Here is a 22,727-nt window from a genome sequence, read left to right as displayed (position 1 = left end):
TTTACAATTCAAAAGTGAAAACATTAAGGTAATTTTGCTTAGGAATTGAGTTTTGGGTCAGGATCCAAAAAAATGAACGGAGAATCTAAGCTTCACCACAAACACGATGTATCATAGATAACGGTTTAGCTAAATACTACCGATAATTTAATTTCTTTAAATAATCATTAAAAAGATTTTTTTTTTTCGATAAATCGAAAATCAAAGCAGCTTTTTACTTTTTATTCTGATTTTTCGATTTGAATTATTATGTTTCGGAACTTTTACAAAATTAGATTTCACACTCTCTTTCTGAAGTGAAATGAAAACACTGTTGTTTATTTCAATAATGATCCAATAAGAGAAAAGGAGCCAAATTTGGAATTAATGAATTGGAAAGTTATGCAATTTTCTTTTTGACTTTGGTAAGGCCTTAATATTTTAAAAAGAGAAATATAATTTCCACATTAAAATATCCTTCAAATTTCCTCTTGACAATCTGAAGTTATAAAAGTTCTATTGGTTGTATATATTGTAATTGAAATTTTTAATCTGACATGTTGTGCACTACAGTTTTTTTAGATATGACGATTTTTTCCTACTCACTGAAACACATATTATGTCAATAAAATGGAGATTCAAATTAACTTAATATGGCAACTAAACATAAGGCAAAGGCACCTGTTATTAATATTTGAAACATAAATTTTATACAAATAAGCTTACGAAGGCATTTCAAATTTGGCATTATTTTAGAATTCCATTAATCGACCACCCATTTCAACCAGTACCTAGTCTCCATTGGGTGATAACAGATGTTGTGAATGCAAATTTTTTAACATTTCACATCAGTGATCAGTTTAGATTTCATTGATTCTGTAACTCAAAATTTTACCTATTTTATCTTGTCCTATTATGTTTACGAGCTTCAGATCTTTTTCATGCATTTTAATACTACTTTCTGATGACATGAATGTAATTTTCAAATAATAATTTCTATTAAAGCAGCAGATATCAGGGGTGTCAATAATGGGATCTTGAAAAATGACCAGTTTCCTCAATTATTTACAAAAAGTGCCAATAAATGGGTATTTCATAAAACTTTACTACTTTTGCTTAATACATTTTTTTTTTCATTTGTGAAAGAATAATGTTTTTATTTTTTATGAATTGCAGAAGGGTCCAATTGTTTATAGGGCTGTCAATAACAGGTTTGTGGAAGTGTCAATAATTGGATTGGAGTATATCAGTTATTGGTACTCCTGATGGTGTCAAGCACCTCACATTCTAAGAAACGCCAGTTGATAATTGTAGATGCCATGGTACAAATCAGCTCAAAACTCTTTAAAAAGCTAATACCTTATACCTTTCAAAAGCTATCAAAGTTAGTCTAATGTCTGTGAAAAGATCATTAAGAATTGGAATAGTTTTGCTATGCATAGTCATTTTGACTGACTGTAAAATTTACTTGAAAACGGTGATGGAGGATAAAACAGTTAAGGAAAGGAGGGAGCAAAAAAAGAGAAGATTAAATTAGAAAAAGCAGCAGAGAGATAGGGAAAAGATATCGAAACCAAAAAAATCAAGAATTTATCTGAAAGTTTCAGTGAATGATGACAATCAATCACATTCAATTCATGTGATGCATTTGCTAAGAACAGTGTGAATAAAAATGGTCATTAACAGGACTTGGACAGAAAAAAACATGGAAGGAGTGAATTTCAGCAGAAATAGACATAGAATTTTTGCCACGTTTTGAAGATTTTAGAAGGAAAGACGGCTGCTAATATGCTTATTACTTGCTACAAATTGATGAAAATAAGATGCTAGTCAAAGAGTAGAACATTGTTACTAAAGTCTAATGTTTAGAAATTTTTAAAAACTAAATTTTATAACGTAATTCTTTAGATATTGATTGAAATATGCCAAAGTATATTTATCAGTTTAAAAATTTGCCTTGGTAATTTTCTTTCCCAGACCATTTTTTTTTTTTTAATATTTAGGTATATTAAGTTTAAAATACTCAGTAGCTCTTGCATAAGCATTTTATTTAAAATAAATTTATTTGGTAATGGAATAGGGTGTTGTTGACATGAAAAACTAATAATTGAAAGAAAAATTTCAATTATTAGTTTTTCATGTCAACAATTGAGGAAAAATTTGCTACCACTTTTCAAGAAAAAATAGAAAAATTTTAGAATTTTTGCAAAAATTATAAGCACAATATGTAAAACAAACATTGGCAAGTATGAAACATTAAGATATATTAATAAAACAGTTATTGGGAAGAAAAAATCTCATTAGAATGTTGATAATTGATGCTTTTACACTAAATGATTTCAGTGTAAAAGAAAAATGAATCGGAATTCATAAAAAAGACTCTTAAAAAAGATTTTAGCTGCAATATAAAAATTACAATCATTTTATCAGAGAAAAATAAAATAAAAAGTAAATCATTTTAAACAGCTGGCAAATTGTTCATAGTATTTATTACCTGAGTTTTGCTAACCAATTTTCACTACATTTTTGGGCCAAAATTCAAGATTCTAAGGGTTACAAAGTTTATTAAATGCAGTAACTAAGATATTAAGTATGTTTTATGCAGTTATATATGGCTTGACTTATAGCATCTTGAAGGATATAGGATTTTCTAAGTTTTCTAGGGTTAGTGGTTGGATTTTTCAATTACTGAATCATTTTTGATAGCATGAACTTTTAGGTTTGATTTCAAGTATTAGGTCTTCTTTCTGGAAGCGTTTGATTCATTTTGAGTTTTATTTTCTCACTCCCTTCAATTGTATGACTTCTGTACAGTTCCATTAACTTTAAATCTAATTTGAAGGCTTCAAGATAAATAAAATCTCGCTCTGTGTCATTCATCCAATCTTGAACTGAAGTAAAGAAGTCTGAAAGAATATTCATTATATAAAGTCATATAATATTTTGAATTCAATAACAATGTTGAGCATATACTATCAATGATATGCATACATCCAAAAAATGATTATACTTTTGATTCATCTTAATGGTTAATTGAACTGCTTATTTTGAAAGTGGTTAAGACAATTTGAAAAAAAAAATGAAATGTTATATAATTTGATGTAAACTCTTTATTTATTTATTTAATATTTTAAAAAATGGTAATGCTTTCTTCAATTAAAAGAAATTGTGGAGTAATTGCGAAATCTCCAATGTGATTACGAGATCTCGAAACAAAAAAAAAGGGGGGGGGGGCTTGTACCACTTTAAAAAATAAACAGTCCAATTAGTTGTTTTCTCAAAGATTTTCTATTTTAGAAAGCAGAGATTTTTTAAAATTTGATGCAAATTATTTTCAATATTTTTTTCTGTTTCAGGTTTAACATTTTTATTAAATTTTTACTCTTTAAAAATTTATGACTGAATATTACCCATCAGAAGTTGCACGATTGGTCTTGGGTAAGGTTTTAAATATTGATCAGATAAATTTTGAAAATTGAAGTGTAGTTAAAATCCTTTATTATCAATATTTTCTGTTATTATATTCAAAAATTGTATTGATAATGATTATTATAATTTTCATATTTTGTCATTCCTTGCATAAAAATGTGAGTTATTTACTTAAAACTTTAAAGATGATTATTGGTTATTAAAAATCATGGCTTTCAAAGGCTAAATTTGTCTAATATAATTCTTTCCTTCCATTTTGTACTTTAAATTTATTATTTCCTATACAGTATGCTTGCAATAATTTTAAATAGATAAGGAAGTAAAATAAAAATTTGATTATTGCTATAAAAAATTTTTTAAAAATTATATCAAGATAACAAAGAATGAATATCATGTTCTTTCCATACATAAATATTAATAATTGATTTCAATCTCTCTGTACTTGATTATTGCAAAAACATTCCTTATTTAAAAGTATTACTTCTACATCATTTCTTTTTCATGTTTGTCACAATCATGTAACAAAATTCTGATTTGAGAGAAATGCAAAATATATATAATCTATCCATAGTTATTTTGAAAAATTTTTTCTGGAAGTTGAACTTTTGAAAATATTTTCCAAGTATTGAAATGTATTTTTTAATATATGAAATTTATTACATTTTTCAAAGGTAAAATAAATGTTCTTTATAAAATAATTAGGAGAAAATTTATAAATTTTAAATAAAAATACTTCAAAGCCTCTAAACTTTTTAGAATTAAGCGTTTTAAATTATTCTTGGTATCGTGGATCTAATTATTTAAAAATGAATATTGCTTTTTATAAATTAGTATTGTAACTTAATATTTTGTAATTATATCATTCTATTGTCGCTACTTTTCATATACTTAATTGTGTCAGAATTTTGATTAATTGATAAAAGTTTTTTAATACAGTATTACTTTGTTGTAATTAAAATAATTTTTTATTTCATTAATATTATATTTAGGTTATTTAAAAGAAGCAAATTGTCCTAAAACATGGAATGCATTTTTAGTAGAAAGTATCGATCTTCAAGAGCACTATCGATTATTGCAAAGTGGAAAGTCATGTTCTACAAATATAGAAGGAAAGTCGCTCTTGGAAATTCTTCGTGAATATTGTTATTTTAAAGGTAAAATACTAATAGCTTCTACTCTCAAGTTTTAATCACTCTGATAATCATATTAATATTCCATATATTCAATTGATTATCTAGATATTGTTAAAAGAAATAGATGGAATGAATCCAATTCAAGTTATGCCAGTTTAAATTATTTGTATCCTGATGCAAGTTCAAGCAACAGAAATTCAAATGCTTCCTGTTCTGAAAATATCAAAATTCTCCAAGCAGTAAGTTTATAAATACATTAAAAAATTTATATAAACAAATATATATTTATTGAAAATGTGTTATTGATATATTTCTGTTTCCCTCTATTTTTTCTTATGAATATTCTTCTTCTTTTTTCACTTATAAGCTATTTCTTATTGATTGTAAAAAGTTGCCTGCTATTGTTATTTTACTTTTTATGATTATCATAATATGTTCCTTAAAAGTTCAAGGCCATGGTTTTGAAATGTTTTCATTTATATTTTAAATATAGTAATTTATCATCTTTCAGTAATGGTTATATCATTATTTCCTTTTCATGGACATAAATTTTATATAAACTTTTTCAAATGTGAGTTACTGAGGTTTATCTAATAAATGCTGAAACTTGTTCTTGCTATTTATGCATTTTACCAAATTTGTTTTGATTTCTTTTTATAATTTATGACTTTTCTATTTCTTTTATTGGGAATTCATAGTCATTCTTTAATTGTTTTATAATTCAATTGTCTGAGAGATAATTAGTTATTTTATTTCGTTATTTGGGGAAATACAGATTGTTACTTTTTTAAGAAAAAAAAATACTTTGTTTTTTAAACTTTTTTGGGCCAGTTATCGATTTATTAACCAAATATTTCGCAAAGATTTTAAAATTTTTTCTTGCAGCCTACTTTTTGGATGAAAAAAATATTTTATGGCCTTTTTTCCTTGTAAGAATTTTCTGTGCAAAATAAATTAAAAAATTAAATGTTGTTTATAATAGTTGCCTATAATATAAACCACAGTTGCAAAATAAATAAGAAAATGAAGCATCCTTGAATGGTTACTAAAAGGAAATAAAGTTGTGATTAGTATGTAAAAATTTGTAAATAAATCAAAAAGTTATATCTAAGAATTGGCAATCCTCATATTTTTCTTTGTCACCTCCAATTGGATTACAGAATTAAGAAGTGCTGGGCCGCACGAATAAGGTTAAGTTAAGCATCTGACAAAATTTTATTGATTGAATATATTTTTTCTTCTCATATTATTTGTTTCGCACAAAAATTATACTGTAGCATTTTATTTTAAGTATAAACATTTCCAAATTTTTATTCCAGAATAATACCGAAGCATGTAGTAACTTTCGAATTTATCAGACTTCTCAGACGCAAGCCATTGTTTGTTTGCCAGAAAGAGAAAATAGATCACTATGGAGTGTGCAAACATATGTATCTCCTTCTACTAAACTACATTCATCCAGACATTTGCAGAAAGTTTGTGTAAGAACTTTAAATTTTGGTAAGTCCTTTGAAAATAAGTTTTAAAAAAATTAATATCTGCAAATTTTTAAAGCTTATATTTCCAAATAGCATATCCTAAACGAAATTGGTGTCATCTTCATACATAGAAGCCTTGCATGATGTAATCACAATTATCACTATCAATTCCTTAATGTTATCAAATTCACATAATGCTGATAGTATCAATGTTTTGCCAGAAATTTTTTGATATAGATTTATTTTCCTTGAATATTTCACATTCTCTCTTTTAAGAAGTGAATTTAAATACATTTAAAAAGATTCACACTCATAGAAATATACAGTTGCATATTCTAAGGATTTTGAGTTGGGTGTCATCTCCTATGAGTAAACTATAAGTTTTCTTTCAGTCTGTTGTATAAAAGTGGTAGCATTGAGAATAAGCACTCTAACCATATATATATATATACAAAAGTATTAGAATCAAGTTAATAGGAAAAACAAAAACCAAATAAAAATTAAACCAAAAAAATTATTAAAAAAAGAATCCGGCCTGAAGACTTTTTCAAGGGTCACCCTCGGGCAGGGATTCAAATAAAGGGATTTTTTCTGTGAGGACATACAGACTTTGTCTAATAATGATTCCTCGTGACCCGAAAATCCCCTGAAATTATGCTCAAGAGATATACCATTTTAACAGAAAGGAAATACAAAATAACAAATTAGAAAAAAAGAACCACAACAAAGTAAAAATACAATAAAAACAATAACAAAAAAACAAAAACAGCATTAAAATTAAAATTAAAAACGAAAAAGCCAGAACATACCATCCAACAGTCAAGGAAACTTGAAACAATCGATTGTGATTTCCTGTTTTTAAAAAAGTTAACGGTAAATTATGTAAACAGAGGTAGGCACCCAGCGCCATCTATTGAGTGATCCAATATGCAAGTAAAGTTCTATTTTTATTTAAGCCAAAGGATTAATCCCAAACCATACCTTGTTTAATTAAAAAATTGACATTACAGTAATTTCTAGGAAAATCATTTTTAATTAAATTTTTAAGGAGGATATTTGATGCTTCAATATAAGAATTTTTATTATTGCAAACCCTTTTGATCCTGTTAACTTGTGAGAAAATTAGATTTTTGAAAATTTTAGAGTTTAGATTGGAATGGTAGTTACATAGTTTTGTTATTTTAAAGTTGAAATCATCCCTTTTATCGTATATACCAACTATTGTTTTATCATTTGCAATTTCGATTTTTAAATCCAGAAAGGTAGCCTCAAGTTGATTTTTATTTGTATCTTTTAGAATTAAATCTTTTGGATAGAAATTAGTAATAATATTAGTATTGTCGAAGTTAATCAAAAGTAGGTCATCAATATATCTCCACCCGTTTATTAAATTATATTTAATTATTTTTTTCTCATAGTAATGCAGGAAAATATTAGCTAAAGCACTTGAGAAAGCTGTCCCCATTGGAATGCCCTTGACTTGTTTACAAAAATTAATGGTATAATTTTTAATGGTATTAATTTTTATAAACAAGTCAAGGGCATTCCAATGGGGACAGCTTTCTCAAGTGCTTTAGCTAATATTTTCCTGCATTACTATGAGAAAAAAATAATTAAATATAATTTAATAAACGGGTGGAGATATATTGATGACCTACTTTTGATTAACTTCGACAATACTAATATTATTACTAATTGCTATCCAAAAGATTTAATTCTAAAAGATACAAATAAAAATCAACTTGAGGCTACCTTTCTGGATTTAAAAATCGAAATTGCAAATGATAAAACAATAGTTGGTATATACGATAAAAGGGATGATTTCAACTTTAAAATAACAAAACTATGTAACTACCATTCCAATCTAAACTCTAAAATTTTCAAAAATCTAATTTTCTCACAAGTTAACAGGATCAAAAGGGTTTGCAATAATAAAAATTCTTATATTGAAGCATCAAATATCCTCCTTAAAAATTTAATTAAAAATGATTTTCCTAGAAATTACTGTAATGTCAATTTTTTAATTAAACAAGGTATGGTTTGGGATTAATCCTTTGGCTTAAATAAAAATAGAACTTTACTTGCATATTGGATCACTCAATAGATGACGCTGGGTGCCTACCTCTGTTTACATAATTTACCGTTAACTTTTTTAAAAACAGGAAATCACAATCGATTGTTTCAAGTTTCCTTGACTGTTGGATGGTATGTTCTGGCTTTTTCGTTTTTAATTTTAATTTTAATGCTGTTTTTGTTTTTTTGTTATTGTTTTTATTGTATTTTTACTTTGTTGTGGTTCTTTTTTTCTAATTTGTTATTTTGTATTTCCTTTCTGTTAAAATGGTATATCTCTTGAGCATAATTTCAGGGGATTTTCGGGTCACGAGGAATCATTATTAGACAAAGTCTGTATGTCCTAACAGAAAAAAATCCCTTTATTTGAATCCCTGCCTGAGGGTGACCCTTGAAAAAGTCTTCAGGCCGGATTCTTTTTTTAATATTTTTTTAATAATTTTTTTGGTTTAATTTTTATTTGATTTTTGTTTTTCCTATTAACTTGATTCTAATACTTTTGTATCAATTCATCTGTGTTTTAGAAGTAGCTGCAATTGCGCCCTCTAAATACTATGAAGTTCCTTTTTGGTTTTAGTTTAAATAGGTAATAAATTTTAGTTGCGATTGCGAAACTGTTTTGTTTCGTTTTCATTTTAGTTTCGTTTTCAAACTTTTTCTTACTTTAGGTTGGTTATATATATATATATATATATGTATATATATATATATATATATATATATATATATATATATATATATATATATATATATATATATTAAATCTTTCTTGCATATTAATGTCCACCAATACCAGCATTAAAAAATTGTTTAGAAATATGAACTTAGAACTCATGTACTGTAAAATAAATTCTAATATATTTTTATTTGTGGTTTTTTTTATATTAACGTTCCATTAAGCACACTTTATCGGATAGATAATGATTAACTAGATGTCTAGACATTATATCTTAAACACTTTCATGTAGACACTATGTCTGAGATGAATTTCTTTTTTGCTATCTTCCCGTTCGTTTTGGAAAAAAAAAATAGTGCTTCTATTTGTGTCTTCTTAAAATTGTTTTATATCTATATTATTCTATTACTAAGCTGTATTAGTACATTATTAGCCAGTATATTATTTACTATTGTCAGCAATTTATGCTGCTGTATCTGAAGGACACATCACAACTACATTTGTTTGAAAGAAACATGTGATTAACGGAGTGTGAAAAAAGTTATTGATATCTGGATCAAGTTATGCTCTAGTTTTTCTATCAATTTTCAAAATTCTCAAACATAAAGCATTTTATTTGCCTCCATTTTAATTTTTTAAAGCCAGTATTTTTTATTTCAAAATAGGAAGAGCACATTAGTTAATCTATTATCTCAGTATCATAAACAATAGTATTTAAGCTCATCACTGCAATCGATTACATAATTTAATGAAATATTGAATTTTATTGATATTTTGTTATATTTATTTCGTTTGATGTAAAGTTTTTAGCTAAACAAAACATATCAATATAAATTTTTATTTTGCATGAAGTAATGTTCTTTCATCATATATACGAAGTGTAATATATTGTGCAAAAGTTTTCTGAATAATATTTTACACTAGGCATACTATCTGATTGTTGATTGAATTAATTCATTTTAAAATTTTCTTATGTATCATTTCTTTTCTTTTCTTTTATTAATTTTCTTTTCCTAATATTTTTTTTGGAAATGTTTTTCAATTTCTTATATTTGAAAAATTCATCCTTTTTACTCATCAGAATTTAGAATATAATATTTGAATCTAATTTACACTACAGGAAATGATGAATCTGTATCTGTTCATAGTAATGGCTTTGAAACTCCTATAAGACATGCATCATTTCAACCATCTACGAGAGAAGCTATTACAACACAAAGAATCAGTCATTCCAATTCCGTGAAAAGACAGCCAATAAAATCAAGTAAAATGGTTCAGACAAAAACATCTCAGGTAATTTTCAGTAGCAGAAGTTGCCAAACTTTTTCAGATTCATCTTGCCATCAAAAACCCTCAATGAGAATATCCACTAAATCTTCTCATCAGCTAACAAATTCTATAACTTCCCCTAATCACAGTGCTAAAAATCAGTTACAATCAAATATTGAGCTTATGAAAACAGACATGGATGAGACACTTAATACCTCAAGGCCTCTGACATTTGAAAACAATGTTACTACCAATACTGCTGTATTCACTTCAACTGAAAGCAGAGCAAATGAAAATAAAGAAAATTCTGCAACAATACAACAAGATATTGAATCATCTTCTTATGCTGAAGCTTCAAATTTTAGTTCCCCCAAATTGTTTCACTCTTTCCACCATTCTCGAGTTTCTTCTTTGACAACACCATTGAAAGACAGAAGGCAATGCAATGAAGAGTTCACTTCCCCCAAGAGGAAAAGGTAAGAATTTGCTATTTCATTTTTAATCTGTTAGAAATCTATGTTATTTTCTGCTATTAAAAATGTATATATAGCTATAAATATTTATAAGAAATTTATCAATTATCCAAATATATATATATGTGCCTTAAATCTTTCACATTATCTCATATTTTCTCATAACTCTCAAATCAAATATCAAATACAAAATACAATAATATCAATACAAAACTTTAAATATACATCAAATATGTTTTACTTTTTATATAACATCCACCTTCTATCCTATTCATGACAATGTGCTGTTTTAAAAATGCCCCTCCCCCTTTCTTTTTTCTTTGTAGATAGAGCTTATTTCTTCCACTTTCAGCATCTTTTTTAGTGCAGTAAAAGTTCCCCATCCTATTTTTGTCAAAAAAATTTTCATGCCAAACATGCTAATATATATATATATATATATATATATATATATAATGATAAGCTGAAACATATTACAAAATGAAACAAAAATTATGTTTTCATTCGCTTTTGTGATAAATTTTAGCCTCAATAAAGTATCTATAATCCTATTATTTAAAATCGCCTTGATTTTTGTACAACAGAATAATTATGTGAAAGATTTCATTATTTAGTAATTGCTGTGTTTATGAATCATATCATTTATATAAAATGTTTATGTGTATATAAAATTAATAGTGATTATATTTGACGAATATGTAAATGTTATTTGAATATTTAGTTCCATATATTAACATTGTGATTGCCGGTGTTCTGATCTTCCCCGTCATCTGGGCATCCTGGGTTCGAGTCCCGGTTTGGGCATGGTTGTTGTTCTATCTGTGAGATGTGTGAATGTGCCCTCCTGTAAAAAGGGGTTGAGCAAGCGAATGAGTTATGCGTGAATAGCAAAGTCGTACTCTTGGCCCTAGTTGGCACTACTATAAAAATAAGAGATGCTCCCCCACCGGCTTAAAATCGCTGTCTTCGTAACAGCAGGCTTGTCCATGGCAAGTGCCATAAGAAACAACAAAATTGTGAATAAGTATTTTTTTTTTTTTTTTTTTTTTTTTTTTTTTTGTTGGATAGTTCTGATTTCCCTTAAAAAAGATTTATATCTTGATGAAAACAATTTGCTACTTAACTTCTTTTAAAGTGCTTAAAATCTTTCAATGATTGAATTATATGCCATTAAGCATGCTAAATATAAAATGTTCAGGCAAATTTTCTTATGATTTCATTGATCATTATCAGAATTGTGAGGTATTTATTTCTCAGAACTATTAAATTAATTCAAACAGTGTCAATTAAATTAGATCATATAGTATTAAATTAATTCATACAGTCAAATGATTAATTAGGGTGCTCAGTTAACTTCTTGTTTTATATTGTACTATGCTGTTGTATCCTGCTGTGTGATGCTTGACAGATTTCAAATTTAAAAGTATTTTGCCATAACTATTTTTTTTTCCATTCACTTCAAAAGAATTAAATAGTAAGTATCTTATATTAATATAAGATATTTTATATTTTCAGTCCTACTTTAAGGAAGTTCATTGAATATTCCCATCCTAAGCAGATCAATTCAAATGATACTGAGGTAATGTAATGCTTTTGTTTATTTTTATTAGTAATAATATCCTAATTTCTTCGATTGTAATCCATTTTTATATGTTTAAAATTGACTCTCCTTAGATTTACCTTTCTAAAATACATTTGTTTATAATATAATAATTTTCATTCAAAATGCAAAGAATCCTATAAAATTCTAAACATTTAACAACAGACTTTTAGCATATAATACAGCTTTGCAGACATAATCTAAATGACTTTCTACTTTGTATCAAAATGAATTTTGGGTAAATGGAAACAATTACATTTTTTTGTGATTGGACAGATAAAGAATCAAAATATTGATGAGAAAAAGTTTAAGTTTAAACTGCATTACTGAACTGTTTGTTTATAATTTTTTGTTGTTACTGTGATTGCAATATGTATTTTTGACCCGTGTGGAATTATTTTATCATAATGCTTACATTATGACTTCATTATATTTCATATATATAGTTTTGTATCATTTCTTTGTTCATTGTGCTTAAAAACTGAAGTGGAAAAACTGTTTTTATTTTTATTAAACTAGAAATGTTAAAAGCTGTTGAGGTTTTACTGTTTCTATACTTTGCCAGAGGTATAATAGTAATAAATTAAAATCTTTTCCATAGATCATGGATATTTCAAAATAAAACATGATCATAGGAAGAAACTTCCCATTTAATGAAAAGCAATCTTTTTACTGAAACTAGAAATAAGAATTTAATTCATTCAATAAAAATCAATTATTCTAATATGCAAAGCTATTTAAAGAATTATCTTGAAGAATTTTTTTTTATTTTAATAAACCAGTCTATGGAATTAGTCTTCAGGAATTGCATCAAAATAATAATGTTTCAAGAATATTTTCATTGAAAGCAGAATTTTGAATGTTATTTAAATCTTCATAGCACTGATCTCATAATCAAGAGATTGTAAGTTCGAATCCCGCTAGAGACAACGTGATTCACAGTCTGTGTAAATATTTAATTCCTTGATTTTATGTTTTCCTTTATTTCATGTTCCAGAAGATTTTGGGCTTTAGTTTACCAGACAAGTGCTCTGGACTTTTCTTACTGTCTCTAGAAAAGTATTCTGGAATGTTCCCTGCTAGAATAAAAGCAGAAGATTTGTCAGTCACTGTGTTCTCAGTTCAGAGTTGAGTTAATAAATTGGTTTAGCTCTACTTGTGTGTGTCATTGCGCTCCACACTAAAGTATCTACATGACAATATAACCAGAAAATGATTCTAAATAAAACATGATCATAAAGAGATCACTTAAAGAGAATGTAATGGCCAATTCTATAATCACTATGTTTGTAATGGATGTACTAGAGAGGCAATTTTTTTATTTAGTTTTACAAAATTTTTTATTCTATACAGTATATGTTTGCTAATGCAGACACAAGTTAAGATTTGTAGAACTTGTTTGTCTTAGATCTCTTCTCTCTTTTGAAGCAAGCTGGTAGAATTCTGCGCTTTAAGCATCTTTTGCAATACATATACACAATATGCATTTATTTATTTTTGTTAGTATGTGATAGTTTTGCTGATCTTTTTTTTTTTTTTTTTTTTTTTTTTCAATTTATTTGGGTTTATGGTGATTTTTTTTTTATTTAATTTTAAGAGATATTATTTGTTGAAAAACTTTTAGTTTGTTAGTCAACCTATAGATAAAGACTTCAAAAGTTTATTGCTTTAGACCAATCACATCTAAATAATTTCAGGTTTTTTTTTTTTAATTATCTTTAATTTAAATGATTTTAGAATTATATGAAATGATGGCACTACTGATATCAAATAGATATCATTATACATTGTGATCTTTAAGAAACACTGAAGAACATTTGCTATTAAGAAACATTTGTTAGAAGGAGGAAGACAGTGGTTACAGCTAGTGTCTACCAACTACATATGTTGCATTTTAGTATCAATTATTCTGCTGTAGGTATACTCGAAAATGCTGATTTTGCTGAGGATAACATATATAAAATGTTGCATGTGCTTGGTTAAAAATTCAGTAGCTTTTAATTTTCCCTTTAACATTTGGTTTGTAGTGAGATTCAAATTTCAGCATTATTATCAAATAAGCATCTCCACTTTTACGAGGGGTAATCCAAAAAAAAAGTTTACAAGCCGCAGCATTTGGAAAGTAGAAATTGTAGATGGAAATATTGTTACCCAGAGTGGAAACAGATGGCGCTAGTCTTAGACCGGTCGTTCGAGCAGATAGTGTTAATACTGAGACTTGAAACAGCAACAGTTAATGGCAAGACGTGTAGAGAAGTGATCTTGCATAGAGGTGCGAGCCGTGATATGATTTCTATGGGCCAAGAATTTTTTTTTTTTTTTTTTTTTTTTTAATTTTAGCATGGATAAGAAAGTTGGGATGAATTTTTGCATAAAGATTAATACCAAAATACATATAAGTTGATAAAAATTTTCCTGCTATTTTAGCTTCAAAAGTGTTTAATAAGATTGGAAAAAATAACAATTCATGTATCATTCTAAATGATGAAACTTTATTTACTTTTGTATAAGTTATCAAAAAAAAAAATTGGTGTCTAAAAAATTCTGCGTATTTTACTCTAAACTACATTACTAATATATATTATCTCTATAAATATATACTCTACAAAAAATATCATTTTATAGATCAATATTCTAATTTTCTTTTATAATTGTTGAGAGTTTTTCTTTTACATCTTTTTACATCAAATTTACATTTCATTTATCTTTTTACATCAAATATAATTATTTGTGCAAGTCTTTAGAAGGGATTTTTAAAAAGTCATTTATATTTACATTATATTAGCTATCACATCCTTGAATTAACTTCATCTGTCTGGTATAATTCAGTTTTTGAGTAAAGTTAAATATAAATATTTTTTAGGAAATTAAAAATTCTGATGCAGTATTTCAAAATAATCTGAACAGAGCTGAAAAAGATTCCTTATTTAATGCCATTCCTTTTCATAGTAAGTACATTGATTTCATTTGTTATAATAATTTTAAAATACATTTCTTCTAGAAACAACATTAATAAAGAAAAAATTGTATTTTCCCTTTTTGAGCTTCAGAAACAAACTGTGTTCAACATTTTCTCATGAAAAAAAATTATTTATTCAGATGCTACTTAGCTGACATAATTATTTGATACAAGTATTATATCATCAGTGATTAAATCAATAAATTGAAGAAAAATGTTTGAACTTAAATAGAATTAGCTATAACCAAAACACATGTATAAGATGTATTTTTAATTGAAATGGTGAAAAGTGTTAACTTTGTCTCTTTATCATGTAGAAAGAAGTTTCAAAGGTAATCATATATATAATCATTTGTTTTTCTGTATACTTAATTAGCTTAGAAATATATATTTTAGCTAATTAATATGTCAGCTAAACACAGATAAATTTTAAACAAAGCAATCCGCTATATTAATTGTGATTAGTTGTTTTAATGCCATGTCATATTTTATAACTACCAGATTTATTAATAGTACACTACATAATTAAATAGCAATTATGTAGTGCACTTGAATTAAATATTCTATTTCTTTTAATTTAATTTACGGTTTTAATAACTTTTGTAAATTTTTTTTGTTTGTTTGTTTAAATATTTTATAATTTTACAATCATCTTTTTGTAGTATTGCACAAATAAAAGTTGGCCTCACATCTGATATATATATATATTGTTTATCTTTTCAGATAATAAAGATTGTGATGATTTGAAGATTCAAGAATCTGCCATTGAAAGTACAGAGGGAGTTTTTTTAACAGCTGAAGATGCTCAAACAAATGAAAATAAAAATATGCAAGCTACAATTGTTGAAACAATGATTTTAGAACCAGAAACAGATTCTTCAGAACAATGTAATAATATAGAAGAAAAAAATAATAAGCAAAATTTTTTTAATGAAACTGCTTTACAACTGCTGGCTTCATCTCAGGTTGTTTCTCTTAGCAATAAATCAGATATTAACCACAATACACCAACAGATATTAATATTGAAACTCCTGAACCAGTGCAAGTAGATAAAGTTAACACTGATTTGATGCAGGAATCTGATTCAAAAGATGCTTTTGACTCTTACATGTCAATTATACAACAAGCTACTGAAAACCAAGTGGGAAGCTGCAGTAATGAACAAAATAAAGATGCTGCTAATGGTGTCAAGGATGTGCAATTTACAGTATCTAGTATAAATGAAAGCTCTACTTCTGTTTCTACTTCTGCAACAGAACTTGGTGCAAATAGCATATTAAAACCAGTGCCTATTGGAACACCTTTTCAAGTTGAAACTCAAATAATTGTCCCTCAAGCTGCTTGTAGTATTAACCAATCAATTCCAATGATTCAAAAGAGTAGTTGTTGTCCTTCTTCATCTCTAATGAATAGGGAAATGCCACTTATCCCAAGTAATAAAAATAATCCTATTCAACCAACTGTCCAAAATCAAAACTGCATTGTAAATTCTAATTTTCAAACTTCACCTGTTTTACAGTTTTCTTATCCCGCTGCTTCTGGCTTTCCTATGCAGTCTTTAAATGGTTTCCAATCCAAAATAATTGTAATTCAGCAACCATGCTGTACACGTAGTATGAATATTAGAAATTGGACAAATGATAATTTAACAAATAATATCATTCTTCCAATTCAGCCAGTGTCTGCTAAAAATGTAACTCAGTCAACTATTATGAATTCATCTCTTACAAAAAAGTCACATAATTCTGACCCATCAAAGTCTTTCCTAGCAACCAATGTTATCAATTTTGGGAAAATAACATCTGGTAAGAAATATTTTAATTATTCTTAATTTTAAAAATATTTCTAATATTAAAAAAAACTAAAATACCTCAATCTTATTTTATAGTATTCACTAAGCTTTTTTTTAAAAATGTATCATTTATCAAATCTTGATCATTTTGAAAATTTTAACTATGCATAATCATATTTTTCTTCTTCATGCAACTGTAATTAATAATCAATTCTTTCTCAGCTTGTCAAACTCCCGATTTTGATAAAACTGCATGGCAGAATTGAGATTTATGTTGATTCAAGTGTTAGTTAAATTTTCATAACTTGAATGGATTGAATACAGAATAAAAACTCACAAATTATTAAATATATATAATAGTTCCATGTGCAGGTAGGTGACAAAAATCATGGAATACCTCCTAATAATGAGTCAGACTCCATTTACCTAGCAGAGTGCAGCAACTCAATGTTGTTGGAAGTCTCATGCAAAAATATTGAGCCACGCTGCCTCTATAGATGCCCATAATTGCAAAAGTGTTGTTGGTGCAGGATTTTGTGCAGTAACTGACCTCTAATTATGTCTCATAATTATTCGATGAGATTCATATTGTTCAATCTGAATGGCTAAATCACTTGCTAGAATTGTCCGGAATGTTCTTCAAACCAGTTACAAGTAGTTGTAACCTGGTGATGTGGTGCATTGTCATAAATAAAAATTTCATCATTGTTAGATGACTTGAAGTCCATAAATGGCTACAAGTGGTTTCCAGTAGTTGAACATAACCATTTCCAATCAATGATCGAATCAGTTGGGCCAAATGACCAAGTAAAATAGCCCACTCCACCATGCTAACTTGCACAGTGCCTTGTTGATAACATGGGTTCATGGCTTCTGCGTCACTTTTAAACTCTATTATTAATTCTTACCAACTGAAATCATGACTCATTTAGCCAAACCACGATTTTCTAGTCTTCTAGAATCTAACCAATATAAGGTCACAAGCCCAGGAGAGCCAACATTGTGCTGTTAGTAAATCCAATTTTTTGGTCTTCTGTTGCTGTAGCACATTGAAACCATATTTCGCACACTGTCCTAATGAACACATCCCACATTGACTCCTGCGGTGATTTCACTCTGTGTTGTATGTGCGTTAACACTGAAAATTCTACGTACACATCGCTGGTCTCGGTCATTAAGTACAGGCGGCAGGCCCCTGCATTGCTGGAAGTTATGCCTGAAATTCTTGGTACATTTTTGATGCTGTGGCTCTTGCAATGTTGAATTTCTTAACAATTTCCAGAACTTCCTATGCATTTAGCTCCAACAACCATTCTGTGTTCAAAGTTTGTTAATTCCCATCATACAGCCATAATCATGCCAGAAACCCTTTTACATTACAAATAGAAAATAATACAAATGTAAATCCTACCAATGCACTGCCCAATTAAACATTTTTTATGCAATACTACCTCTATTTGTATATTTGCATATTGCTATCTCATAACTTTTGTCACCTCAGTGTATATAAATATTTTTTTACTGCTCCCACAATTTACTTGAATAATGAATATGGCTTCTTATAAATATGCATTATTTTAACTGTGTTATAAATAGAAATGTAAAATATAATAGTAATGTGTAAAAAATATGGAAACAATTCATACACATTAAATATGTAAGTAAAACCTTGTAGGAAGCTTTTTTAATTTTCTCTGTAAACATTTAATAATATAATTATAAGCTTGCTGTTTTGACTCAAAATTCTTACTTATAGGTTGAATAACTTTTATTATAATTTTGGGGGCAAATTGTTTGAATGTTTTATATGTATATGTAATGTCATGTGCCATCTGTGTGCAATTTTTTTTTATATTGTAACATGTTTTTTATATTACTTATATTTTCTGACAGAAACTATTAAAGCACCGAAGAAAACCAAAAAAGCCTCCACTATTCAAGCAAAAGATTTACTTGGTAAAAGGAGGAGGCAAAAGAATTCAAAACAGAAATCATCTATTGGCTTTAAACAAAAAACTTCTGGCCAATCATCATTTTGTTCTCGTTCGAATTCTACTGAAAATACAGATGTTGAAAAGAAAATAGAAAAAACTGTTGATGAAGGGATGTCTTATCTTATCAATTCTAGTTCTAGAAAAGGCAGTGGTTCAAATAAAGTGAAATGGAAAAGATTAAATCGTATTCAAAAAGAAACTTCTGAAGAAAGTGAAAAAATGGAAAAAGTCATGCAATCACATGACTTATCTGAAATGACTGGATATTCTTCATGCAACCCAATTGTTCTTGAAAGTGATGAAGACATAGTAATGTCTGAAATAGATAATAAAAATGTTACTTCTCAACTAATGGTAACTACTAAAAATAAATCCTCAAAGAAAAAACAGAAGAAAAAATTTAAGGATAAACTCTGTAAAAAATTAACTTCTTCTTCAAAAGAAATAATTTTAAACATTAAGAAGTCAAGAAGAAAAAAATCATCAATATCTCATTGCTTATATGAAATGATCGGAAATTCTTCATGTAATCCGATTATTCTTAAAAGTGATGAAGACATGGAAACATCTGAAATGGTTAATGAAAATGTTACTTCTCAAGTGATATTGACTGCTGAAAGTGACTTATCAAAGAAAGAGCAAAAGAAAAAATTGCGGGATGACAAATGTTGTACAAAATTAAATAAATCTTCAAAAGAAACAATTTTAAACAGAAAAAAGTCAATGGAAAAGATTTTATCTATATCTCTAACAGAAAATTCATCTAAAAGTGGTGAAATTAGTGATCACCTTTCACAAAATACAGAGTGTAGTTCCCTAACTGGAAAAAGTAATTATAAAACAACAAAAGAACATTATAATAAGGAACAAGAAAAACAGAAATCGTCTAACAAAAAATCAAAAACAGAAAATTTAAATACAATTAAAGAGAAAACAAGCATAAATGAAACTAACAATCAACTTTTGTTAAATGAGATAAATTGTTCTCCCTCTGAAAATGGCTGTATTACATCCCCGAAGATGAAACAAATATCTGAGAATAAAAGTATGAGTTACATATCAGCCCATCTAAAAGAGAAAGAGACTTGTCATCCAAATTCACCTAAAAAAAGTCAATATTTATTGAGAACAGTAAATAAGAGTAGAAACATTGATAAAATTTGTGATAAACTTAAATTAAGTGCTATCCAATATTCTTCTAGTAAGGAAAAGTCTTTAAAAAAGGACGATCAGACAATTAACAAACTTCCTAATAGTGTAGTAACTGCTAGTTATTATGCAGACTCTGCTATTAAGCATCAAACTGTAGCAACTAGAAATTCAATTGAAGTATCAAATGATGATACTCCTTTTGATCATGAACTTTTTTCTTCAGAAATAGTTGTGCCAGTGAATCCTACTGAGAGTGAAGTATTAAAATCTGCATCTATTGAAATTGAAAATGAAGAGAAATCAACTGTCAGCTCAGAACTTAGAAATAATATAGCATTTATTTCTGAGGCTGCTGTCAATTCTAAGCAATCTAGTGGAGATTATAAGCTTTTAAAACCAAGTATCAAGAAACGAGTGTTGCATCCTCCCAAAAAAAGAACAACTCCGTTTCCTATTCAATCTCCTTGTGATGAAGTTTTTTCTCCTTCTTTTTCTTCAACAAATGCAACATCAACTTTAAACCCTAATGAAATGCCTTTATCTAGAAACCCCTCTCATACAGAGATTAATAAATTGGTTACTTGTCCACCTAAACTGCATTCTCCAGAACATACAATTTCTGTTGATTTGAGTACAGAGTTTAGAGAAATGCCTTCATCTCCAATTAATATTGATACTATTAGAAAATGTCATACACTCAAGTCCAACAAAAGTGATTTACTTCTTAGCCCTGATCCCATTTTAGATTCTTTGTGTACTGTAGACACTCTTCTTGATAAAAATATTCCACTATCTGATACTTGTAAAGCATTTCTTGATAAAAAGAAAAACCTTGGAAATAAAATATTTTCTGAAATGAATAAAGCAGAAAATGTAAGCCAACAGAGAAAATTTCCTCTGTCTCTCATAAAAGATTCCTCAGAAGAAGATGGTTTCAGAAAGTTTCTTCCAAGAATTGAGGCTATTCAAGAAAATATTTCAGCTCACAAAAGAGCATCTGAAAATGCAGCATTATTTCCTTCTTCTCAGAAACATTTGAAAAATGCTAATTTATTATCTGGCAAAGAAAACTTCCTAAAATTTCCCAGGAAAAATTTTACCTGTAAACAAAAACCTTCTCAAGCTTCATGTCAACTACAAAATAAACTAAACCTTACTACCAATTTTAATCCTCATTGTGAAATTTTTATTAACAAAGTTTCTGATCAGATGAAATCTTGTGAGACTAATAATACTTCATCATTTCATAGCAAGTCTGTAGAACATCTGCAACGGAAAAAAAAGTCACCAATTAATTGTTCAGCTCTATTAACTAAAGTTAAGTCTAAATCCAACCTGAAAAGAAGTGCTAATATTCCACTGATACCAGCCGGAGTTAAAATTCCTAACAAATGGAGTAAATCTAAAATTAAAAATTATTCTGATATGATTTCAATGTCTGAAGATGAAAAGGGTTCTAAGGTAACAAAAAGTAAACCAACTACGAAAGTTACAAAATTTAAATCTTCATTAAATATAAATTCAGCTTCCAAAAGAAAAACCGAGTTTCCATTCGATCTTTCGATAAAACCAGATCTTTAGAAAACACTACATTCTCAGCAATAAGCATATCAGCTATAGTCAGAAAAGCATATCTGACTTGTCAGTTTTCTGCTCATCACCAGAGTAAGCAATAACTATTGTGAAAAATCAAGATTTCTATCATGAAAAGGCTTCTGAAAAGAGATTATATCTAGATATTATTTTAAGCACAAGCATGGGTATTATGTCTTATAAAAAGAACTACAAATATACTAGTTTGACAATATATATATATATATATATATATCCCATAACAGCACAGGAAGAATGAATGGAAAAATGTCTATGATGTATTTATTTATTTTTTTAATTTTTGTATTGTGAAAACTTTCTTAAAGTAATAAAGATTAATAATCTTCAAATAATAAATTAAAACTACAGCTTTAATCAACATGTTCTTTATGACACTAAAAAAAATCACACGCTTACATTTGATTTGTTATGCGACATGATACCTCAGCATGTCATTAACTGTAAATGTGTTGTATAACAAGTTATTATTCGTTCTAATTCTTAAAATGCATAAAGCAGTTTTGAAAATATGACTTGACAAGCTGTTGAATCATTTTCTGTGTGATGGCAGGAATAAGTTTCGATAAATGAAAGTAAAAATATATGAATGTTTTATTTTGTCAGAATGTTATTTACATGCTTGGTGCTTTCTAAATTGCAAAATAATCGGGTATAAAATTTAATTGTTGATTCTCAACTTCTGCTATGCTTTTAGTTTCTTATTTTGGAATGAGTTTTAAAATCTCTGGTCTAAATCTAGTAGTATAGTTTTATTTACAATACTGCAATGAGTATTGATATCTATATTATATGTAACTATTTATATCTTTTGACTGAGTAGCTGATAAGTTAATCTTTTCATTGCTCAATTTTTCTTTTTCATGCAGATTTAATATTTTTTAATAAAAATCTAACATTCTTGTGATTATTTGTATTTGTGTCATTTTCTTAGTCTATGTATACTCCAGAATCTATGTTATAAATATTTTAACATAGTTTCATTTTACTTAAATGGTATTATTTGTTTTAGTTTTATATGTCAATTTAAATTATGTAATTCTATTGTATTTTTAAATCGAGAAATATAACTTTTGAATAATTTTATTGTTTAAAAAGAGATCTTAGT

The 22,727-nt window shown here is 27.5% G+C and overlaps 1 protein-coding gene across 2 annotated transcripts; it reads left to right on the top strand.

Annotated features, from left to right (window-relative positions):
* Nucleotides 1-336: 336 nt before the first annotated feature.
* On the top strand, nt 337-22,381 carry LOC129984775 (uncharacterized). Of its 2 annotated transcripts, XM_056094730.1 has the most exons (10): nt 337-404; nt 3,336-3,417; nt 4,398-4,562; nt 4,647-4,780; nt 5,861-6,041; nt 9,889-10,513; nt 12,026-12,089; nt 14,974-15,058; nt 15,793-16,875; nt 18,756-22,380. In XM_056094730.1, exons 2-10 carry the CDS (start codon nt 3,375-3,377, stop codon nt 21,587-21,589), a joined length of 5,214 nt encoding a protein of 1,737 aa, XP_055950705.1. In that variant the 5' UTR covers nt 337-404; nt 3,336-3,374; the 3' UTR covers nt 21,590-22,380. The 2 variants fall into 2 exon arrangements, with proteins under 2 accessions (XP_055950705.1, XP_055950706.1); XM_056094731.1 differs by lacking the exons at nt 337-404; nt 3,336-3,417; nt 4,398-4,562; nt 4,647-4,780 and having other exon boundaries at nt 5,906-6,041; nt 9,917-10,513; nt 18,756-22,381.
* The last annotated feature ends 346 nt before the right edge of the window (nt 22,382-22,727 follow it).

This window comes from Argiope bruennichi, chromosome 9 (assembly GCF_947563725.1).
Source record: "Argiope bruennichi chromosome 9, qqArgBrue1.1, whole genome shotgun sequence".
Lineage (NCBI taxonomy): Eukaryota > Metazoa > Arthropoda > Arachnida > Araneae > Araneidae > Argiope > Argiope bruennichi.
Note: the sequence above shows the minus strand (reverse complement) of the source record. Positions and strands in the feature narration are given on the sequence as shown.

Coding starts and splice junctions, on each gene's coding strand:
- LOC129984775 (XM_056094730.1), top strand. CDS start 3,375: ATGACTGAATATTACCCATCAGAAGTTGCACGATTGGTCTTGG. Junction 12,090..14,973: donor TCAATTCAAATGATACTGAG/GTAATGTAATGC, acceptor AATATTTTTTAG/GAAATTAAAAATTCTGATGC. Junction 15,059..15,792: donor TAATGCCATTCCTTTTCATA/GTAAGTACATTG, acceptor TTATCTTTTCAG/ATAATAAAGATTGTGATGAT.